Genomic DNA, 19,994 nt, shown 5'->3' on the forward strand with positions numbered 1-19,994 from the left:
TTCTCCAAGATACTCTCCTCAACTCTTCCACAAAAGAGCAAGTAATCTTTTCTGTTACCACCAGCACCAGCTACCTTATAAACTCAACAAGAGCTTTTCAGATACCATTGTGATGAGTCCTTACCTTCTCAGGAAAGTTTAATCTTATATTGAATATAAGATGCGAGCACATCAGCTGACGAGGAATAGGCATATCATCTTGTGAGTGAAAGCCAATTGTTCTGTTCCAAAAGTCAGGGAATGTGAGCTGCCAACTTGATGCAGCCAAGAAAAGCCAACTGCGATCTTGAGATCACTCAGAAGTACTTCCACAAAAGAAAGAGAACTGCTGTACCAGGCACTACAATGAGATATATCTGGAGTGCTGCATACAATTCTAATCACTCATGTTCAAGAAAAGATAAGCCAATGATGGGAACTAAGGAAGAAGAAACTTGTAGGGAAGACAGAGCTCAATCTCCAACAGAAGAACTTGTCTAATTTAGTCTAACAAAACAAGAAAGTTAAGAAAGGATGTATGACTACTGTCTCAAGATGTTTCAGGAGAGAAAGAATCTATTTAAATTAGAAGTTAATGCTGACACAAGGCAGGGGGGGAAGGTACACATAGTCATATTATCTTTGAAAACTCCTGAAAGGCACATGATGTTCTAGAAGACTGAAAGAGGAAAGAGTAAAGCCCATTACAGACTAGTTAGTTTACTCTAGTATTTTTTCCAGAAATTGCAATTATGTTTTAGATGCTTACAAGCAGCCTACCAGCACAACAATCAACACGGATCTGTTACCAACAAGTTGTGTCAAGCCAACCAAATTTCTTTCTATGATAGGATAACAGGTCCTGTGGAGAAGGGAGAAGTGGTCGATATCACATCTCACATAACCTTCATATAAACAAACTAGAAAAAAAAAGTCTTGATATTTCAGAAAAATGAATGTATTTGATAAAATTACCCATTAGTTATCCATAGTACTACTCACTATTTTTATTCAGCAATCTACCCTGTCCAGCTGTTGAAGATATCAGATATGTAGGCAAGCATGCCTGAAGGGACCACAAAGGATTTTGAAAGACAGGATTGGAGGTAAAAAGTTATTTATATAAATTATCAAAGTGGTGCATAATAATAGAATGGAAAACAATGATAAAGCAAACGTACGACTTTTGGAAACACTAAGGTAATTTGATACACACTAGAAAACCTCCTACCAGGAGGCAGAAATTGTATTAAACTGGCTGTACTGTTGTAAGAAATCCTGATTAATATCATACAGCTGAAAAAAACTTAGCATCATGCTGAGACATCCAAACAGAAGCACAATACATAACGCAGATTAAGTAACCCCTAACTTAGGGCAGACAAAGCCTTGTCTGAAGTACTGCATTTGTTTCTGAGCACCAAAAGAAACAGGTCATCTGAGTAGACAGTCCAAAGTAGAACAGTAAGAATTATCAGAGCCATAAAAAACACGTGCTGTGACGAAAGGCCAACAGAAGTCTATTTTTGTAGTCCAGACAAAAGTCACAGGCAAAAGGGTAATAGCTTTCAAATATGCAAAAGATTGCTGCAAAGACAAAGGGGCTACACTGATCTCTGTCTCCACTCGAACAAGACAAATAGGATTGGGATTAAGAAATACTGACCGTACAAGAGAAAAAATAACTAAGAAATTAAGTACTGGAATAGGCTTCCTGGAGAGATATTACATCTTTTATTTCAGAGTTTGTTTGCTTTTTAATCACTAGCCAGGAACTCCCTAACTGATTCTGCTTTAACTAAAGAGCATGGATGAAATAATCCCTAAAAATTATTTCTAGTCCTATTTCTATGAAAACAGTTAATTTGACATTGTGGTCAGTAATAGCATGATGCTGCACTTGATGAAGCAGGGGGCACCTTTCGGTGATAACTGAAGAGGGCATTCTGGATTAAGAAAGAATTAATTAAATATTCTTATAATGTAGGTACAGTAATATGTAAATAATACATAACAAATAATTCTTTTATTATCTTTATAATAAATAAATTTAATAAAGATAAATTACAGAATTTATCATGCTAAAAAAAAAAAAAACAAACCCAAAAAAACCTGACTTGCCATAAGTCAAATTCTAGCCGTTTTTGAGCTTTAAGAGCATGGAATGTCATATAAAAACCTTCCCAATTAAAAAAAAATCCTTACTTCCCCTCTCCAGGAATAGTTTCAGTTCAAATACCCACACTGCAACAACTACTCTGGTTCTCTTACTGGCAATATCGTCACTGTGGCTGGCATCAAATATTTTTCATTTCCAGTTCAGAATGTCTGGGCCTTACACACTCCTCTAAGCATCAGAAACCGTGGGTTAATCGCCATTAAATTTTACATAATTTCACAAGTCTGGCATCAGAAGTAGAATATCTATCAATAATTTAGTAGTGAAATAATTCTGGAAGGAAAGCTCCTGAACATAAGTGTAATGGGAACACCAATATCAAAAAGAAACAGTTAAATAATCGAAGTAGTAAATTTCTACTAACGGGTGGAACAACCATGTGTTTTACAACGCTGAGTTTTGTATAGGTAACAAGTATTCTGATGGGTTTCCTTTACTGTCACCTAAACTAGTGCAATTACTTACCAGCAAATCTCTCATACAATGCAGTCATAGGCACATACACAGAACAAATCCACTTGATCAGTGTTACCAGTTGTGTTGGATCACAATAAAATACTAAATTAATGAGAGAGTAACTTCAAGCTGTCATAAGAAGTAATTAATTTAAACTCGAACTCTGGAGAGATTTCAATAGTTTGACTGGAAACTACAGTCCAAACCCAATAAACTGCATTTCCTTCAAGCAACAGGTAAGTGTCAAGAAAGGAAGGAATTCTAAAGTAAAAAAAAGAAAATCAGCACTTTCTGAATATGATCAAGACTCAAATGTTGTTTATATCCCAGCAGCATAACTTCACTCAAAGAATCAAGTTATAACAGACTTCACAGAAGCCCTGAAGTTGTGAGGTTGCAGTAGTTTAGTTTTTTTTTAAAGACTACACATTTTGGCACTGTCACCTGTCAAGGTCTGTCACTTTACTGACCAGTTTAAAAGATACACACAGTTAGACCAATGTGGGCCAAATAAAATACTAAAAATATGCAAACCAGCCTGCAATAACAAGTCCAATACCTGATTTCTTGGCTGTACTTTGCACTGCTCCAGCACCAGGACTCCCAGGAGAGCCAGTCTTTTTGCTCAAGAGACTGTTAAAGAAACTAGCCAAGACACCTTCACTTGCAGCATTATCTAAATCAAAAACAAATAGATATACATCGCAGAATAGTTATTGCTGGTAAATTATAGAACTTATTTTTTAACATACATACATAACTCTCTTACCAATCAAGGAAATAAACCTCAAATATGAGAGAGTCTCTCCTTGCTCAATTTAAAGACACTAGTCCTTTGCATTCTTTGGCAAAGTCAGAAATGACTGAAAGCATGTAAGTGCTCTTCTGGAATGGGGGTGGGGAGGCACAAAATTTTAATCTAAATATTTGTATGCTTTTGTTTTTTCTAAATGTAGAAGCCAAGAAACAAAGTATTAAGTATGGATGTGCAATTCAAAGATTTATAAGTCCATTAACAAACTGCATAGACGTTTTAGTGCAGTCTTTCATGCCACACTACTTTTCATAAATCAGAACTTGGATATACAGCAAGGAGACATGATGCAGAACTGCATGAGTATTTTATTCACTGTGAGTGAGGTACGGCACCACAGTGCATAATTAAAAACAATACTGGCCCTACCAACTTTCTTAATGCACAGAAAGAAACCACTCAACAACGTGGAGCTCCATCTTAGGGCTGAGGGAGGTGAAAGGGTGTAATTTGCAAGTTACTTCATGTACTGTAGAAAATGACATTCTAGAGAGAGTTTAGTAGAAGAACAGGTTTCATTGTGGATTCCAGAATAAGTGATAGGAAGTATAAAACTGCGTATAGTTTAAAGCAGTCCCCACTCTAATAATCCAACTGATGCATAATAAATGTATTTAGTCAACTTAAGGAAATAATGTATTTGAACTGTGTCTGACTGCTTGGCAATAACAGAACTCTACTTCCAAGTCATATGAATGACCAAAAAAAAAAAAAAAAAAATCAAACCTGAAGCTATGTCATAAATTCATTCCTGTTATTAAACTAACTATACCATTAGTGAATAAATTCCAAAATCTTTCTACAAAAGAGGATTTTTTTTTTTTTTTAAGGGAGTAACACATGATGAAAACAGTAAAATGCTTATTCATACTTTTAATATTTGGATCTGGTTTCTTAACTGATGTTATTGGTGAGGCACTGGGTACATTGGCAGGACCAGCTCTGCCTTGAGTTCTTGGGGATCCTGCAGGGCCTCTTGCAGGAGATTCCTTAAAAAGAGTCCAAATCACACAAATCAGAGAACTTAAATGGAGTAGTTATATAAAGCAAATGTAACATTACATACAAATTACTTTTTAAACCTTGTATTAGCACTATAGTGTATGCACACTGGGGGGAAAAAACCCCAAACAAACCACCACCAGTTTTTCTGGGCATGTGCCTCCACTAAAAGAAAGGATGAATAGTTGCAGGAAATTTTCAGTTCAATAATCATCACATATTTCTATGTTTCCACAGTTAATAAGAATGAGGTAATTTATAAGCAACATTTTTAAATATTGGCACTTTTTTTTTTTAAATTTACTTTCTGCAGTTTGGGGAGATTATGTATTTTACATTTACATTTACAAAATGAATCTCTACAGGTTAGAATCATTCCCTCTTCCCTAGAAGGAAACAAAACACCTCCTACTCTTCTCTTGGATCTACTTACTGATGCTCTTGTAGGCGTTGCTGGCTGTTTGGCAAGGAATGACTGCAAAAACAACATATTAAGAATATTAAATATATTTCAGAAAATATAAAGGAATAAAATACAGTGAAGCTGACTAACCATTAATTTATTTGATAATTTTTTTCTGATATTTACAGGCTTCCTCTTTGATATTTATATACTTCCAGACTTTACCACTAGAGGACAGAGTTAAAATGAGTAAATAAGCTTCAGTCCTTTGTCTTACACAACCGTTCCAGAACTATAAGGCAGAACCATAGACACCCAAGTCTGTAACCTCTATGATATTTATAATCAACTATACAGGAAAGTATTATGAGGTTTTTTAAACAATAGAGCAGTAAAGAAAGTAACAAGATACAGCATAGCCAAATTTGACACCTTAAAGTCTTTCAAGCCTCTGGCTGTAAGAATTCTGCAACGCTAAGACATTATGTTTTAAACGTATTTATATTTTACAGATCAGTACATCTATGTTATGAAATTTAAAATTATCTTCTTGCTCTTCTCCTTTGAAATGTAAATTATTTCTGTTCTCAGCATATTTTCCTTTTAACTTGCCAAGATAAGTGGCCATATTTTCTACTTGTATTTGTTAAAATAAAGAAAAGTCTTATTTCACAATTACATCAGAATTTGCAAAGCTGAAAAGTGTCTATCTAGTGATTTAAATGAGGAATGAAAAACTGAAGGCAGTAACAATGAGAGCTTAAAGTGAAATCTTATTTAGTAAGGACTTATTTTCATTCTTCCATTCTTACCTGCTGCTTCATAAGAAATACTTGTTCATCTTCTGCTGCCAGCTCTTTATCATGGACTAACTGTTGAACAAAATATTTTGTTATTAGAAGTAAAAAACTGAAATTACCACAGTTGTTTTTACTAATGTTTTGGTGATCAAAAGGGAAGAAAAACAGGCAAATCTTTAATACCATCCTTTACTTTAAAAAAAAAAAAAAAAAACAACTTTCACATTTAAAAGAGTAGTAACGTTAAAGAAGTTGTCATTAAAAAAAAAGTATTGGAGTGAATGGAGTAGACTAGTATTGATGCCAGTCTGTGGGTATTCTCCTAGAAAGATGAGTACTTGGTAAGTAGCCACATTCATCTTTTTAAGTTTAGGTATTTATCTCATCAGCATATCTTCAAAGACCTGAGATTACCTTACTCCATAAGACCCCACACTCAATCCCTCAGCCCCCAAAAGTATTACACTAGTTTATCAGTTGTAACACTGCTATTAGGCAATGCTTATTTCCTATAGGTGCCATGAGTTACAAGCAACGGGATTAAACCTTTCCCTTACATGAAAGCTTCAAACAGCTTTTCCCTCTTCCAAATACTGGGGCTTGAGCTAGAAATGTTAAGCGGGTAAGAAAGTTGTAAAAGAAGCTTTCCAATACAGACCAGAATTCAATTTCATTTACAATTTTCCGTATTATCCATTTTACACATATCCTAGTCCTGTATGCCTATACTCACAAAATCAGCAATATACAGAATTTATATGGATTATTTACTACTCTTGCCTTACATGAAGAAATCTGTCATTAATAATACGTTAATGCAATAGTGATATACTGTCTTGTTTTACAAGATTTGCCATTACACGGTAACCTCAATGCCATGTGTGTATATATGTAAATTGTTGAAGTCCTACAACAGTATTCTCCACTTTCAAAAAGTGTTTTTGCCCCACGCATGTAAAAAGGTTCATGTGAAATGGTTATTTTTGGACTGCCTTTCATTCACTAAAGTGAATGATTTCTCCATTTGCTTGCAGTATTTTCAACAACTGGAAAATGAAAGCCTGATGTTTCACACATTTGGATAAAAAAAAAAATTACATTTATATTTGGAATTTTTCAATACTGATAGTTATTAGTAGCCACTCAAGCAAACTGCATTTATTTGTTGGGGGGCAGGGAAGAGTTTACTCCTTTTTACCTTTCTTACAGGAGGTTTCACAATGAAGTCCTCATATGCATCTTCTGGTTTCACTGTTGAGAAGTTTTCATATAAAATGGCAATTTTCTTCTCATTGTCCCAACCGGCAGGTCTATAAAAAGAAGGAAAGCTTTGCTTTTTCAGTCACAAAAAGCACTTCTACGGAAACCATTTATTTACTGCCCTCTACCTGAATAAGGCAATTTTACTGTAGGTAAGTCCTAATTCTCAGCTAAATTCCAAGGATACTAAAAAGCTGGAATGGTATACTCTGAGTCAAGTAACCCAAGTAATATGCACTAAGTTGTTTTTTTAATTCAGGATTTCAGAAGGCTCACATACTAAGCATTTGAACGACACAAACCATTCGAGTTATTTTTATATATATGTTATATGAAGTGTAGTGCTTAATAGAAAACAATCTGAAACCATGCTGCTTATTCAATTGACTTACATAAAAACTGCATCCTTTTCTACCACTAAGGCAGGTGTGGTAAACTGAAAACCATATGTTTTATGTACAATGTACTTATACAACAGATCTAGGTTCTTTTCTTCCTTAACTGATGTATAAATCAAGGCAGCCCCATCTGATTATTTATTTAAGGAAAGTTATGTAAGACATAGTTTTTAAATTATAGTAAGAATTTCAAAACAGGAGCTAATGGACATATATCTACTAGACCTCATTTTGAGAAGCAGTTCAAGGCAAAAGCTATAGCCATTTAGTATTCAGGGAGAGGAAGGGGATATAACAGGAGAAGACTCATGGTACTTTTTCTGACATACGCAAAAGTTACCTACCCTCCCAGGCACTTAACTTTGAAAAAGTCAAAAACTTAAGAGACAGCTGAGATCTCAGGTTTACATGGAAATCGCAAGTTCTGAGGGGAAAACCAAGAAAAAACACCTCACAAAATGCAAGACAAATCCTTTGTAAAGGAACAAAAGCTCCAAATCCCATGCACAATTTAAAAACTGTAAGAAGTTTTATACATCTCTCAACATTTTCAAAACAACAAATGCTACATAGTAAATAACTAAATACCAAGCAATCTTGAAGTGCAATTTCTCAGATTAACTTAATGTGCAATTCAACACTAAAATGTATTTTCTTGCTTCCCGATTACAGCAAATCTCTTCAGCGCAGGAAAGGATACACTGTAAGCAGAATCTACGAATGTGTGACTGAATAAAGTCGAAGTGTTCTTCTCTGTAATCATGCTCCTTCTCTAGTACACTCACTGCATCGCACTGGAAGAAAGGGAGAAAAACAAAACCAGAAAAACCCAGTCATTTAATCCCAGCACATCTTAAAACATCTTCCTTAATATTACACACACATCACATTTACTTTGAGCTTTTGGTTTTAAAATGCTACCGATAAATCAAAAGTTAAAGTAATTAACATATAATTGATAAGGTTATTACCCTTCTGCAAAATTAAAAATTGACACTGATGGCAGAAGCTTACCTTGAAAATAAATCCCTTTACTATTAATCCAGAATTCATTTTGCATGTCTGTATAAAGCATGCCTTCTAAAAGAAGAATAATTAAACTTTTCCATAGTAGCAAACAGAACAAGAAACTCACTTTTGTACAAACTACCAGCACAGGAATACCAAGGTTGTGAGTCAGCACATTTTCTCCTAGTGGCAGAGAAACATGTTCGTCCTCTTGGCCAGAAGAAGGGCCTCTTCTCTGTGGTGATCCTTGGTAGCCTTCTTCAGGTTCTACGTACTCTTGAAACTCCTTTATAACTATTAAGAGAGAGATCTTCTTAAGGTACAACAAAGGAACTAGTTTTTCTTTTTAAACCATAATTAATCTATGACTAACTAGAAATCTCAACTTTTTTTTCCCTTTTATAATGAGGCACTACATGAGAACAGAATGCAAGCTTAAGCCTTGTTGCCCCTTCAAACACAACCATTCTCCTCCACCAAAACCTACAGCAAGCTAAATCCAGTGCAATTTGGAGCCATTAACAAATAATCAAAACTAGCTGCAAGAGCTATAGTATGCACAAATGCACATTCCTCAACTCAATGCATTTCATTATAGGGGAGTTGACAACAGAAAAAGTAAATGTAGTTTAGCAACAGAGCCTATATTCACTGCAATTTGTACCTAGTTTTGGAAGAAAGCATGGTGAAAATGTAAATGGACATAGAAAACACCAAGCTGAAACAGCCACTCTTTCTTATAAACTATTACTCAATTTAGGTTTCCGTTATTCTACATTTCTGTTGCAGGAGTCCAATACTAGAAATATAAAAAATACACCGCATAAATACAGACTCAAGGACTTCTAAATGTTATCAGCTATATTCTGGAAAACTACAGTGGAGTCCAGAGGAAACGAGATGCTTTCTATATTTTCAGTGTTTTAACTTTATGGCAATGATGAGTGTTCCAATAATACCTGTCAAATACTGAAGTGCCTAAGAAACAGTATTAACACCATTTTGGAAGCGCACTGTTACCCCACACATGCTTTATCAAAACTGGGCTGCAACTTACAACTTTTGTGTCTTTTTTCAGGATGAAAGCCACAGAGCAGATAAACCTGCCTACTGGATCTGTCTGCTCCCAGGCCCAGCACTTCCCAAAGGCCCAGGGCTCTCCCTCACATGACAATCCCACCTGAAGCCTCCTCCTCGCTCACCCATGAGGAGCCCTTAGGAAAGAGGCAAGCAAAGCTCCATGATTTGCTCCCATGAAGGCGTCTTTATTTTAGAAACTGTGGGAGCAGGCCGACTGTATGTACAGTAAGAAAAACTCTTCGAAAAAGCTCCCAATCTCCAGTACAGTCACAAAGAGAGTGTTGTTCAGTACATCCATCCATGTGACAGGGAAGGAATTGCAACCGTACTGCAACCGCACTGCAGGCTATCTGATACTTCTGAGGTTTAGGAAGTGGTAAAACCTCAGAAACGTTTATAATACAGATCTTGCAAAATAAAGTCACTGTACCTTTTCAAAATAGGAACCATTCCTGCAATAGAATGGGCATGTGGAAGGAAGAACAAATCAGAAAAACACTTCTGTTCAAAGCTGCACAATCTACAATTTTTATTTGAAATATAAAATTGTGTGATTCTTGTGGAAAACAAGACAGCTCTAGTCCAGAGAAAAGCTTAAAAATACACATTAAATATAGACCATAAGACTTCCAATCACCAATTCAATATATCCCAAGGCCCAAGGAAATAAAAAAAAATTCGAGGGCAGTTGCTTTTAAACTTGGGGAGGCAGTGCCTTCTGCTGGAGGGGAAACAACAATGCTTTCAAAGAGATGCTTTCCTCTAGTGCTGTTTCATATTCAGCAACTGGAAATCAAAATTCCATTATACATTCTGCACATTAAATATGTTTACTGACTATCTCACAGAAAGCAAATTAATTCCAGAGCATTTAAGTAGAAAAGGGTTTTAAAAAAGTACTTATTTCATTACTCACTCTTCCTAGCTCAGGATATAAAAAACCTATTAAATACAAGTGTATTACAGCAGTTAAAAGAATACCATTTACATCCACTACAATCATTCAGATAAGCCTCTCTGACTTAATCAGATGTAAAAGAATATTTGACAATACTGCTCTCAATGTACTACAGCACTGTAGTCAGACAATATTAGTTTCCTAGGTTTTGTTCATATCAAAGCAGAAAAATCTTCTCTTTACTGAGGCATCTATTAGTATAAACCCCCTCAAATTTGGGAAAGAAAAGCCTCTCTTGAAAACAGTAAGACTCTGACAACATGATACAAATCATTATTCAAGATACCCCAAGAATTTTACTAATAGAAATAATAGCAAATGAAACGTCAGAAATCTGACAGCACATCCTCATGAATTTCTGCTGAATGGGAATGAAGACCATAATCCTAGAGAGCTGAGATTCCCAACTCTTCCCTCTCCCCAAGAGTAAGCAGTACCAAACACCATGCATCACAAACCAGCGATCAGCAAGGCCGTATCCCACTCCCGTTGATCCATGCATGCAAGGAGAAAAAAAACTTCACTGTGGAGATGAACTGTTGTTGTGGATTGTTAATAGTGCACACGGTCTGGCATTAATCCCTGACTAGATTGAGAAATGCTACAGAATACACTCAGCTTTAGTTAACAAGGTCTGTTGAACAAGTAACTACTAGAGTTAAAAGAAGGTAAAAGCTATACTAAGAACCTCTAACTACTACATCCTGAACACAGATACACTTGTTTCTGAATTAAAGTGGTTTAAATCCCTGTTAGCGATAGGCTCTTTAAACACTTTTTAAAAGACTCTCATTCAACCCCCATTCCCGTTCAAAATTTAATCTTGTTAAATCCAAAGTAAACCTGTATCGCAAGTGCTGTCGGACTACCGAACAAACTCCATTCTAAGCACTTCAGTTAAAGTGTTTCTTTGTCTCACAGCAATTTAATACTTTTTCCTTACCTCCCATATTTATTTCTCACTTGATCTCCACTTTCAAACATTTAATGGACATAAAGTTCATCATGCACCCAAACAGCTTGCATAAATCTTTTCTTTTTCCTTTTTTCTAGCACGTTATAAATATTTTCTCCTCCACATAATTCATATCAAGGAATCACATTCTATATGGTATGGAAAATAACTCTTTTCTGCATCAAGGAGGGGAAAATGACTTTGGTTTATATTTTTTTGAACAGGAAATACAGGTAAGATGATGCACATAAAATAGGAAGCCAGAAAAACAACTGTTCATCTGGCAAATCAGTAATATTCTGCTACCTATCACAGTAAGGTCAAGGAATGGCCTATTACATTTGAAAAATTATCACCAGGTGATAATATGCCATAAAAACCACACCTCTGCAACAGCGTGCTAATTTATCTACCAAACTTGTGGCTTATCCAGGAAAAAAAGCCTTTTATTTAGACTTTTGCATTTAACACAGCAAATGAATGCAAGTTTCCAGTTAACTGTTTTGTTCTCATGTTACTGCTTATTTACACAAGCTACTGAAAGCTAACTATAACAAGAACAGATGTATTGTTCATGTCACAGGAGCAACTGACTTGAAGTACCACCAAGAAAGCAATCCACAATTATTCTTAGGTTTGATTGTTCTAGTAACAATAAAATTCTCAGTCTTGTAGTACTGTTTAACTTCAATATGGAAATGGCAGACAAACACTACAACTTACTTAACTAGATAGATCACAAAAGCACTGAACAGCAGAAGAAGAAAAACACAGAAAAATTTTCCTGAGACAATCATTCCATATTTATGGTCTATTGTTTCACAATTGGTTCATGCAGCTTTTAGCTTTTTTGTACACTATCTTTACTGATCATAAATTTTAGCCTTGTGAAAAGAATTCCTGGACAAATGATGTCTGGGCAAAGTGAGTTTCTTTTATCTTTTAGCTTAAGAATTCTTTCAGCTGTATGTCAGACAAAAAAAAAAAAAAAGAAAAAAAGGCAGAGAACCTGAAACTAATTCAGCTTGAATGGGACACTACTTAATTTTCAGAAAAATGTTATTGTGTTTCAAGTCTTTAGCTTCAAACACTCCAGAGGACATTAATATAAGAGCCATTTTACCAGTATACTTCCTTTCTGCATCTCTTGATTCTTCACAGTGTTCTTTTCTGCTTTGCTGTCATAAGCAGGGAGGCAAAATTTAGATCTTCCCTGAAATAATTATTCAAATGTGTTATTTAAACCATGATTTATCATAATTGAGCCTGAATTAAATTAGAACACTTGAACTGACATTATTTTTCTGAATCCACATTAGCCAAGCTTTTAGCAAGGAATTTCCAGAGCAGCACAGTGATAGGAGTGAGTGCAGGCAAACAATGCCCTTGGTATACTCTGAATAACTCAATTTCTTTCAAGGCAGCCTGTTGCTTCCGTATGCGCACCCTGCCTCCCATTCTAGAAGCTCTTCAACACAAAAGGAAAGCTTCTCATATACCAGATGGAGCCTAGCGTCATTCACCCAGTAAAGCCAAGAGTCAGGATCTCAAATAGCAAACACAAGACAAAAGGCTGGGTGGAGAAAGGCCACCAAAACCTTGAAAGCAAAGACAAGCAGTCCAAAGTTCAATTCCACTGAGAATGGCGAGCTAACAAAAGGATTTCTGGAAACTGGTAATAAGATCCTAGTAATGGAGAAAGAACAACCTAGCAGCACTTTAAACAGATGCTAACGGAATAATACTAGAAAATGTTTCCCCAGGGTCAACAAGCACTACTGGTACAGAGTGTAATAGCTAGGGAAAGCAGTGAGGACGTTCAGCTTGGTCCACATGCCCCGGCTTACATCTAGAAGCAAACATAAGGGAATTTGGTTCTACAAGCTGAAGTCAAGAAACATATACATCCATGTGGCATTATGCTGCAGTGGGGCTTTTCTGGAATGAATTTAGCACATCTCTTCACTCTGTACCCTGTTTCTATGTTTTGACTGCCTGCTTTGCGTATGTGCTTTATTATCCCACTTTTTTCATATCTGGGCTATTGCAACACAGTGATTCTCCATTTTCTAAGTGGCAGCTTATCTCAGGAAGCATATGCAGGATTTTAGTACGGAAAACTTTGCTGGTGTAGCTTTATTGATGGACTGCAGTCACAAGGCATTCTTCAGCCATGTGTGCTCTATATTGTCTAAGCAGTTACACTAATATAGCTACAGCTATAATAGGAATTTCTTTTAGCACAATTTGTTGTTAAGAAAATTACAAGCTATGGTGGCCAAAGTTTTGAGCACAGTTCTGGCCTTAGGGACAGCCTGCAAGAACTCAGAAGACAAGTATCTGAGATGACACAAGTGTCCTACACAGTGACTGAGAAAAGGTGAGAGATGGAAGTTTGGGAGTGGAGACATTACGGCCCGTGTTTTACCTGCATGCTGATATTGGACCGAAGCTCACCGCTCAGCCATAGGATGGCAGCAGAGTCCTGCAAGCATGTGAATTAGGCAGCTCTCAAATTCTCCTTTTCCCTCGACTCTTATTAAAGTGCAAGAGAAACTAGGAATTTCTACGATACTTTAATTTAGACATCTCTAAGACAATGGAATGTCTTCTAAGTTCCCCAAACACGGTGCTAAAGCTTTGCCATAGCTGTTACTGGCTCCTCCACACAGTACACTCTTAGTGAAGGCTGAAAACACTTCTCTTTTCAAAAGTAAAATTTACATACACAAACTCCACATTTATTTGGATTGCCATAAGATTTGGTGTGTCTCATGAAAGTGCAGATCAGGTTAGTTGCTGTATTTTGAGACTAGAACTGCCTTTCCATCTCCCATTCGCAAAAAAATCTCTCACACATAAAAAAGAATGCTTTTTCCCTTAAAAACTGTCAGATTTTACTTTTTTTAAAATATAACCTGGTGATCAAACCCAGGTGGTTTCAATCATTAAGTTCAAACTCTAGCTAGTATGCTGTAGGCACAAGCCTTTTGGGAAAGTAATATTTAACATTCAGAAAGAAGATCAGCTATACAAATACATCTGAATGCTCACATGCCAAACAGATTACACTGCTCCCTAAAGTCAATCTAAGGAAGCTACTAGACAGTATTTGCAAGGTTTAAACACTCCAGCACAGCTAGCCACCAGCCCTGAACAAAAGCAGCAACCAGCAAGGATCAGGCTGAATCTATACTTCAGCTGAAAAGGAATGCATGTTGCTAAGGTCTTTTCCACTGAAGGAATTTATTTTGGAGTAATTTAATATGAAAACAGAAAAAATTCTCAAGAAAATATTCAAAACTATTTTAGGAAAGAAAGAAGCTGCAGGAAACAATACTGCAGCAATGATTGCTTGCCAGTGCCAGATTCTTTCCTGCCACAGATATGCCAGGAAAGAAAGTTAATTTATACAACATTCCTGAAGTCACAGGGTAGGAATGGCTGTAGTGAGAGACAATTAGATGTACCAGTATCACAGTCTGAGCCTCGTGAAAAACAAGGGCAGAGACACCTACTGGAAGACAAACACAGTATGGGAATGGGACCTGCCTTAGGTCCCAGCAAAGCAGGCAGCTCACTTTGTTACTGAATTTTGTCACTATTTTTAAAAATGTGATTCTGTATGGAGTTAGTTTTTTAAAAATTGGCCTTTTTAAAAATCAAATTATCAAAATGTCATTATTGCAAGGATTTAGACCATTAATTCACCTGATATTTTGTTAGCACAGCAAAACTGGAAGAGTTCTTTTAAAGCCTAAAGTCTATTTGAATTCGAGTTGTAATCACAACTTCGAAGTAACTCTTATCCAACCTATTCTCTAAACACTAATGTGAAGAAATTTATCATTACAAAAGAAAGTTGCAAGAGCTAGTAAAAAAAAAAACCCAACCAAAAAAAGGATGAGAATGTATGGATGCACAAAGACTTACACTTCTGTTCCATGTCTCTCATCTCTTCTGGAGGAATTTTCATCTTATCAATATGTTCTTGCAAGACACTGGCCCATTTCTGTAAAGACTCCATAACAGTCCAAGGTCTAGACATATCTGCAACGAAGACTACAATGGTGTCTTGCAGGGATTCTGCAGAAACTGCAAACTTCAATAGCCCTTTATGGTATAAGTCTCCATCCAGAATCCAAACGTTACAGCGAGTATGATCTGAAAGGAAAAGGTACAGTTGTAACTCAACAGATGCCAACTTTTTGTTTTGCTGGTCTACAAGTAAACAGATGAGTACATTAGTGTTAAATGAAAGACCAAAGCCCAGCTACCAGCAGATCTTGTCTGTTTAACACAGGTGTATGTGTAAATGTGTACGTTACTCAGTAGATGCTTTCATTTAACAGGATTTTTTCTTGGTTCAGAATCTTTTCATTTAAAAAATAATTTCTATTCTTTGGCTTTTATTAAGGACAGCTGACACAAAAGTTTTTAGATACTGCACAGCATTCCTGAATTTGAAATATGTATATTCCAAGTAAAACCAGAATACATGTGACACACATCCCTCAGACACATAAGCTGGTTTAACATACTAAAGACATCCCACAACAGAAATAAGCTGCAAACAAGATACAAGTAATAAGCAGCTTAGGTTTCTAGCACAGGAGTAGGACAAGCAAATACAGGATAAACTTACAATCTACCAAACTTTAAAGTTGTGCTACCTGCTCTTAATTCACACTGACTTAACATTGGCTCCTACTTGCAGGCTCCTTACAGAATGAATACTGGACAAAAGATTTGGTATTTTAGTTTTTGTGTTTCTCTCCCCCAGTGTTTTGATAGCGACTAGACATTTTTTTGTTGAAATGCAAGGCGGAGTGGGGCGGAAATCAGCTGGGACAGACAGCTGGCATGACAAGATTTATGCCAAACATGAACTTTGGCAAGAACAGAAGAAACTGAAAATGGAGCATCGTCCAGGAATGATTGATCAGGTACTCTGAACAACCAATTCTATCAAAATTAAAAAAAAAAAAAGAAAATAATTTTAAAAAGAAAATAATTACATTATCCTCAGAACTTCCTCCTGAAAAGGAACAATTCCATTTGTTTGTACCTTCAAGACTCTTCCTAGTACTTCTTCCAAAGTATTCCCTATTCTACTACAGCTGTCCAGAGGGAACAGTGGGTCTCCATAGGCATTACATGCAAGATACGTGAATTCTGAAATACGTGTATCAGCAAACCAATCACTGCAGAGCCCAGATATTCAAAACAGCTACTGAGCTTCATAATTACTCTGCCTCACTGTATTTCCCTGCTCTGTGCTCCAAATCTTTTAACTTCACAAAATAAATCCAGTTGCTGTGGCTATCATAACTTTAAGAAAGAATCCATCAGGATCAAAAACACTGGCTCTAGAAAAAGGCAAAAACTTGACTAAGGAAACTGGAAGGAGAAAAGAGTACAGCAACACATATACTACCCTTCTAAGCAGGTCTTATAAATTACTGAACAGCCAAGTTACAGACAGATTACATCAAGATGCTATACGTGGGCAGTCTTCACTTGGCATTTGTTATGCTCCTACTTAAGTACTGTTAGGCTGTCATAAGACATTCAAACATCAGCCATCACACAAACAGACCAACAGTTACGCTTTTAACTTAAAGATCTTCTTACTTCCAACTGTGCATCTCAGATCTATCCTTTGCAGTAAACAGTTACGGTAATTGTTGTGTATCTAAGAAATGCACCTTTGCATATTCGTCGTTTTCCCCCTCCCTCCCAGTTCAGGAAACCATCTCACTGCTATCACACAGGATTCTCGTACCACTGGATATACGAATCTAAAGCTATCAGAAGACTTCTAAGGACAGAGGGAAAGTCTGGTAAAAGTCTGGAAAACCAAAAGGAAGCTAGGACATAATGTGAACACATTTACACATTTACTATTACACAATAGTAAATGAAACATCAATGCAGGACTCTCTTATCCTCTGCATTCCAGAAGCATCCTTTGTATATTCCCAAAAGCAGAAATCTACCAGTGAATAAAAACCCTGTGAGCTTTCGAAGAGTGAAAGGTTATTAACAGACATTAACTATGTCTATGCATAACTGCGTCCTTGAAGCAAATATGAAAGTTTTAAAAACCTAACTTAAATCTACCTATAGTCTATGGAAGTTTACAACTCTCACCAGCACTTTCATAGTTTGTCCTGCGGCAAGTGCTTTAATCGCAGAAAAGACTTTCACACCTCAGCAAGTAACAAAAATTAATAAATATCCTAATACACTGCTTCTAAGTCACTTTTTTAAGCCAATATCTAAAGGTTACAAAGGTTTTGTTTGCTAAACACCTTAAGTCCTACTTAAGGATTTAGTTTCTGCTTAACATCTAGAATACAGGCTGGAACTAGAATAGAGGTGGAACTAGAATGCAGTTGGAACTATCACTCAAACAAAATCAATCTGCTAGGAAGACTGGAAGCCTAGCACTCACATTAAGATATACTTTTAAAAAAAGGTAACACTGTATGAAAATGAAAGGTTTTCATCCTTTCTTACAGTTAAGAGGTATGGCTTGTGATTTACACTTGCTACAAATATAAAACACACTTAAAAATATCCTACTGGTTGTTCACAATTTGGAAAGGACTTGATGGCAAATCCAACTTTGTCAGCACCACATCAAGCTCCTACTTAGTCATACGATGTGAATGTTAACTGGACCTTTCGTAGTGGCTATGACACGGGACACCAAAACAGAGCAAACAATTACCAGATCCTGTTGGGAAAGCAGGTGCTACTTACTAAGGACTATTAAAATAGCTGCTAAAACTACATTTCTAAATCCTGTCAATATTTCATTATCTATCCCTTTAGCCATGAAAAAGACTTTCCAGCTTTGATGAATTTTACTACAGATGGTTGATTCTGTGAACTGCAACTACATCTCCTGCATTTATCCAAAACGTATCAGTGGTAATCAGATATCCCTTGTCCAAGCTGTGAAGAGAAACAAAATAGGGAAAAATAATTTTCAAGAGAACTACTTTAAAGATCTTGACAAAAAAACAATTTTCCCATTAGAAACCAGTGTACCAGCAGCACTTGGCTCAACCTGGAACAACCAGTTCAACCAGAATATGCATATGATATGACTGAGGCCAGTCCAAACCTGAGGCAAAAAACCAAGACTACTTGATTCTGGTACAAGTAAGAACACAACAACAGAATGGCTCTACTTCATTGGTACAGTCAGGACAACTGTGTTGCATTTATAATCTGAGCCAGTTTAAGTGGAAGTTCTCTATGATGTTTGTAATTGCCAGCTAATCCATACAGTATCGCTACAAAATCAGTCGATGTAGTTTGTCTCACTGTCTTGCTGTATGTCCTCACTTTAACTCTGCCCCATCACTGCAAGAGACTCTGAAAGCTACTCTAGAAATACATATCCTTTAATAAAATTATGCAGAGCCTCTCTTCTACCTCCTACGAATTAAGATTCTCAGCTTTCAAAAGCAGACTAACCAGCATAGACACAAGACATCTGCTCACCACAAAGAAAGGCAAAAACTTGAAACTGGCCACACTCCCTGGGAAAAACAGAGGACTCTAGGGCCTGAGCTCCAAGGTCATTTAATATTCGGACTTAACTTTACAGCTAGTGCTGTAAGTGCTTTCATCCAGATGAACTACAGTGTCATGTATGCAGAAGCAGCCATATGCTCCAAGGATATTGTACCTGGGGCTAATGATCTAGGAGAATCCTCTCTCAGGATTGCTTCTCAGGCATCCCCAAACCTCTTCTTGAACAAATGCATTAGCCTAGGCAGAATTTAGGATAGTACCTTATGAAGGAGATTTTTCAGGTAGAGGTTAAGTAGTGGACTTATTCTAAGTTATCCTGAGACCTAGGGACCAAAGTACTGCATGTTACAGTGAACGACTAACATCTAACAGAACTGAACCAGCTAATTACCAACGCAATGGTGATGTGTATCTTGCCATCAAAGCTAGGTATCAGCCACTGCCAAGAAACAAGCAGATGACAGTGAAAACCATAAAGTTAGTGGGCACCTGTATTAGCCACGGGGATTCTTCAAAACAGAGGTTTTTTCTATGCATTTGTTTAACTGTCCTATAAAAAAAAAAAGAACAACTTAATCACTGATCTAATCTTTAGGGGAAAAGACAAAAGTAACTGTAAACTAAGATACGCACCTAGCAATCTAGAGTAATTCTACTTCAAATGTAGGAGGAGCCAGATTCAAATATCCCTTAAGGAGGAAGGGGTGGGGAGGGCTAAGAAGCAACACACAAGATTCTCCTTAAGATTTCCAAAGGGAGGTGGAAGGTAGATAATGACTCAGCACTATGACCAAAATATTTCTCCTGGACAGAATAAACTCTTCTGAAATGAAGAAGAAAAAGGCAAAGAAAGCAAAGAAATCTTCTAGTACCTGGGAAGGAAGTTGAAAAGATCTTCTCACTCCACTCCAGAGTTTCAGTTACCAATGTTGATTTGACACCCCTAGAAATCCTTGTGCTTTGCTGGTCTTGAATCGGTTGTGGTATAATAAAAAGCAGATACCCTCAAAAAAGAGTATGTGATAGTAAGCTCATCTTACTATCATAACGCTCATCATAAGCCTATCTTCAGTTTCTTTATGCCTTCCAAGAATTGCGGGTCAATTATAAAGGCTTTGTTCCTAAATCTGTATCTGAGCCTACACACATCT

The 19,994-nt window shown here is 36.5% G+C and overlaps 1 protein-coding gene across 1 annotated transcript in view; it reads right to left on the reverse strand.

The window, feature by feature from the left end:
• The window catches only part of DYNC1LI2 (dynein cytoplasmic 1 light intermediate chain 2), a 28,588-nt gene that overhangs the window by 5,214 nt on the left and 3,380 nt on the right, over positions 1-19,994 (reverse strand). The window contains exons 4-12 of the mRNA XM_076349109.1: positions 15,226-15,456; positions 8,427-8,593; positions 7,992-8,085; positions 7,286-7,421; positions 6,832-6,943; positions 5,646-5,705; positions 4,864-4,905; positions 4,300-4,417; positions 3,174-3,290 (exon numbers count right to left, since the gene is read on the reverse strand). Of these exons, the coding sequence (XP_076205224.1) occupies positions 3,174-3,290; positions 4,300-4,417; positions 4,864-4,905; positions 5,646-5,705; positions 6,832-6,943; positions 7,286-7,421; positions 7,992-8,085; positions 8,427-8,593; positions 15,226-15,456 (1,077 nt within the window). The remainder of the gene's footprint in view (positions 1-3,173; positions 3,291-4,299; positions 4,418-4,863; positions 4,906-5,645; positions 5,706-6,831; positions 6,944-7,285; positions 7,422-7,991; positions 8,086-8,426; positions 8,594-15,225; positions 15,457-19,994) is intronic.

This window comes from Aptenodytes patagonicus, chromosome 11 (genome assembly GCF_965638725.1).
Source record: "Aptenodytes patagonicus chromosome 11, bAptPat1.pri.cur, whole genome shotgun sequence".
Classification (NCBI taxonomy): domain Eukaryota; kingdom Metazoa; phylum Chordata; class Aves; order Sphenisciformes; family Spheniscidae; genus Aptenodytes; species Aptenodytes patagonicus.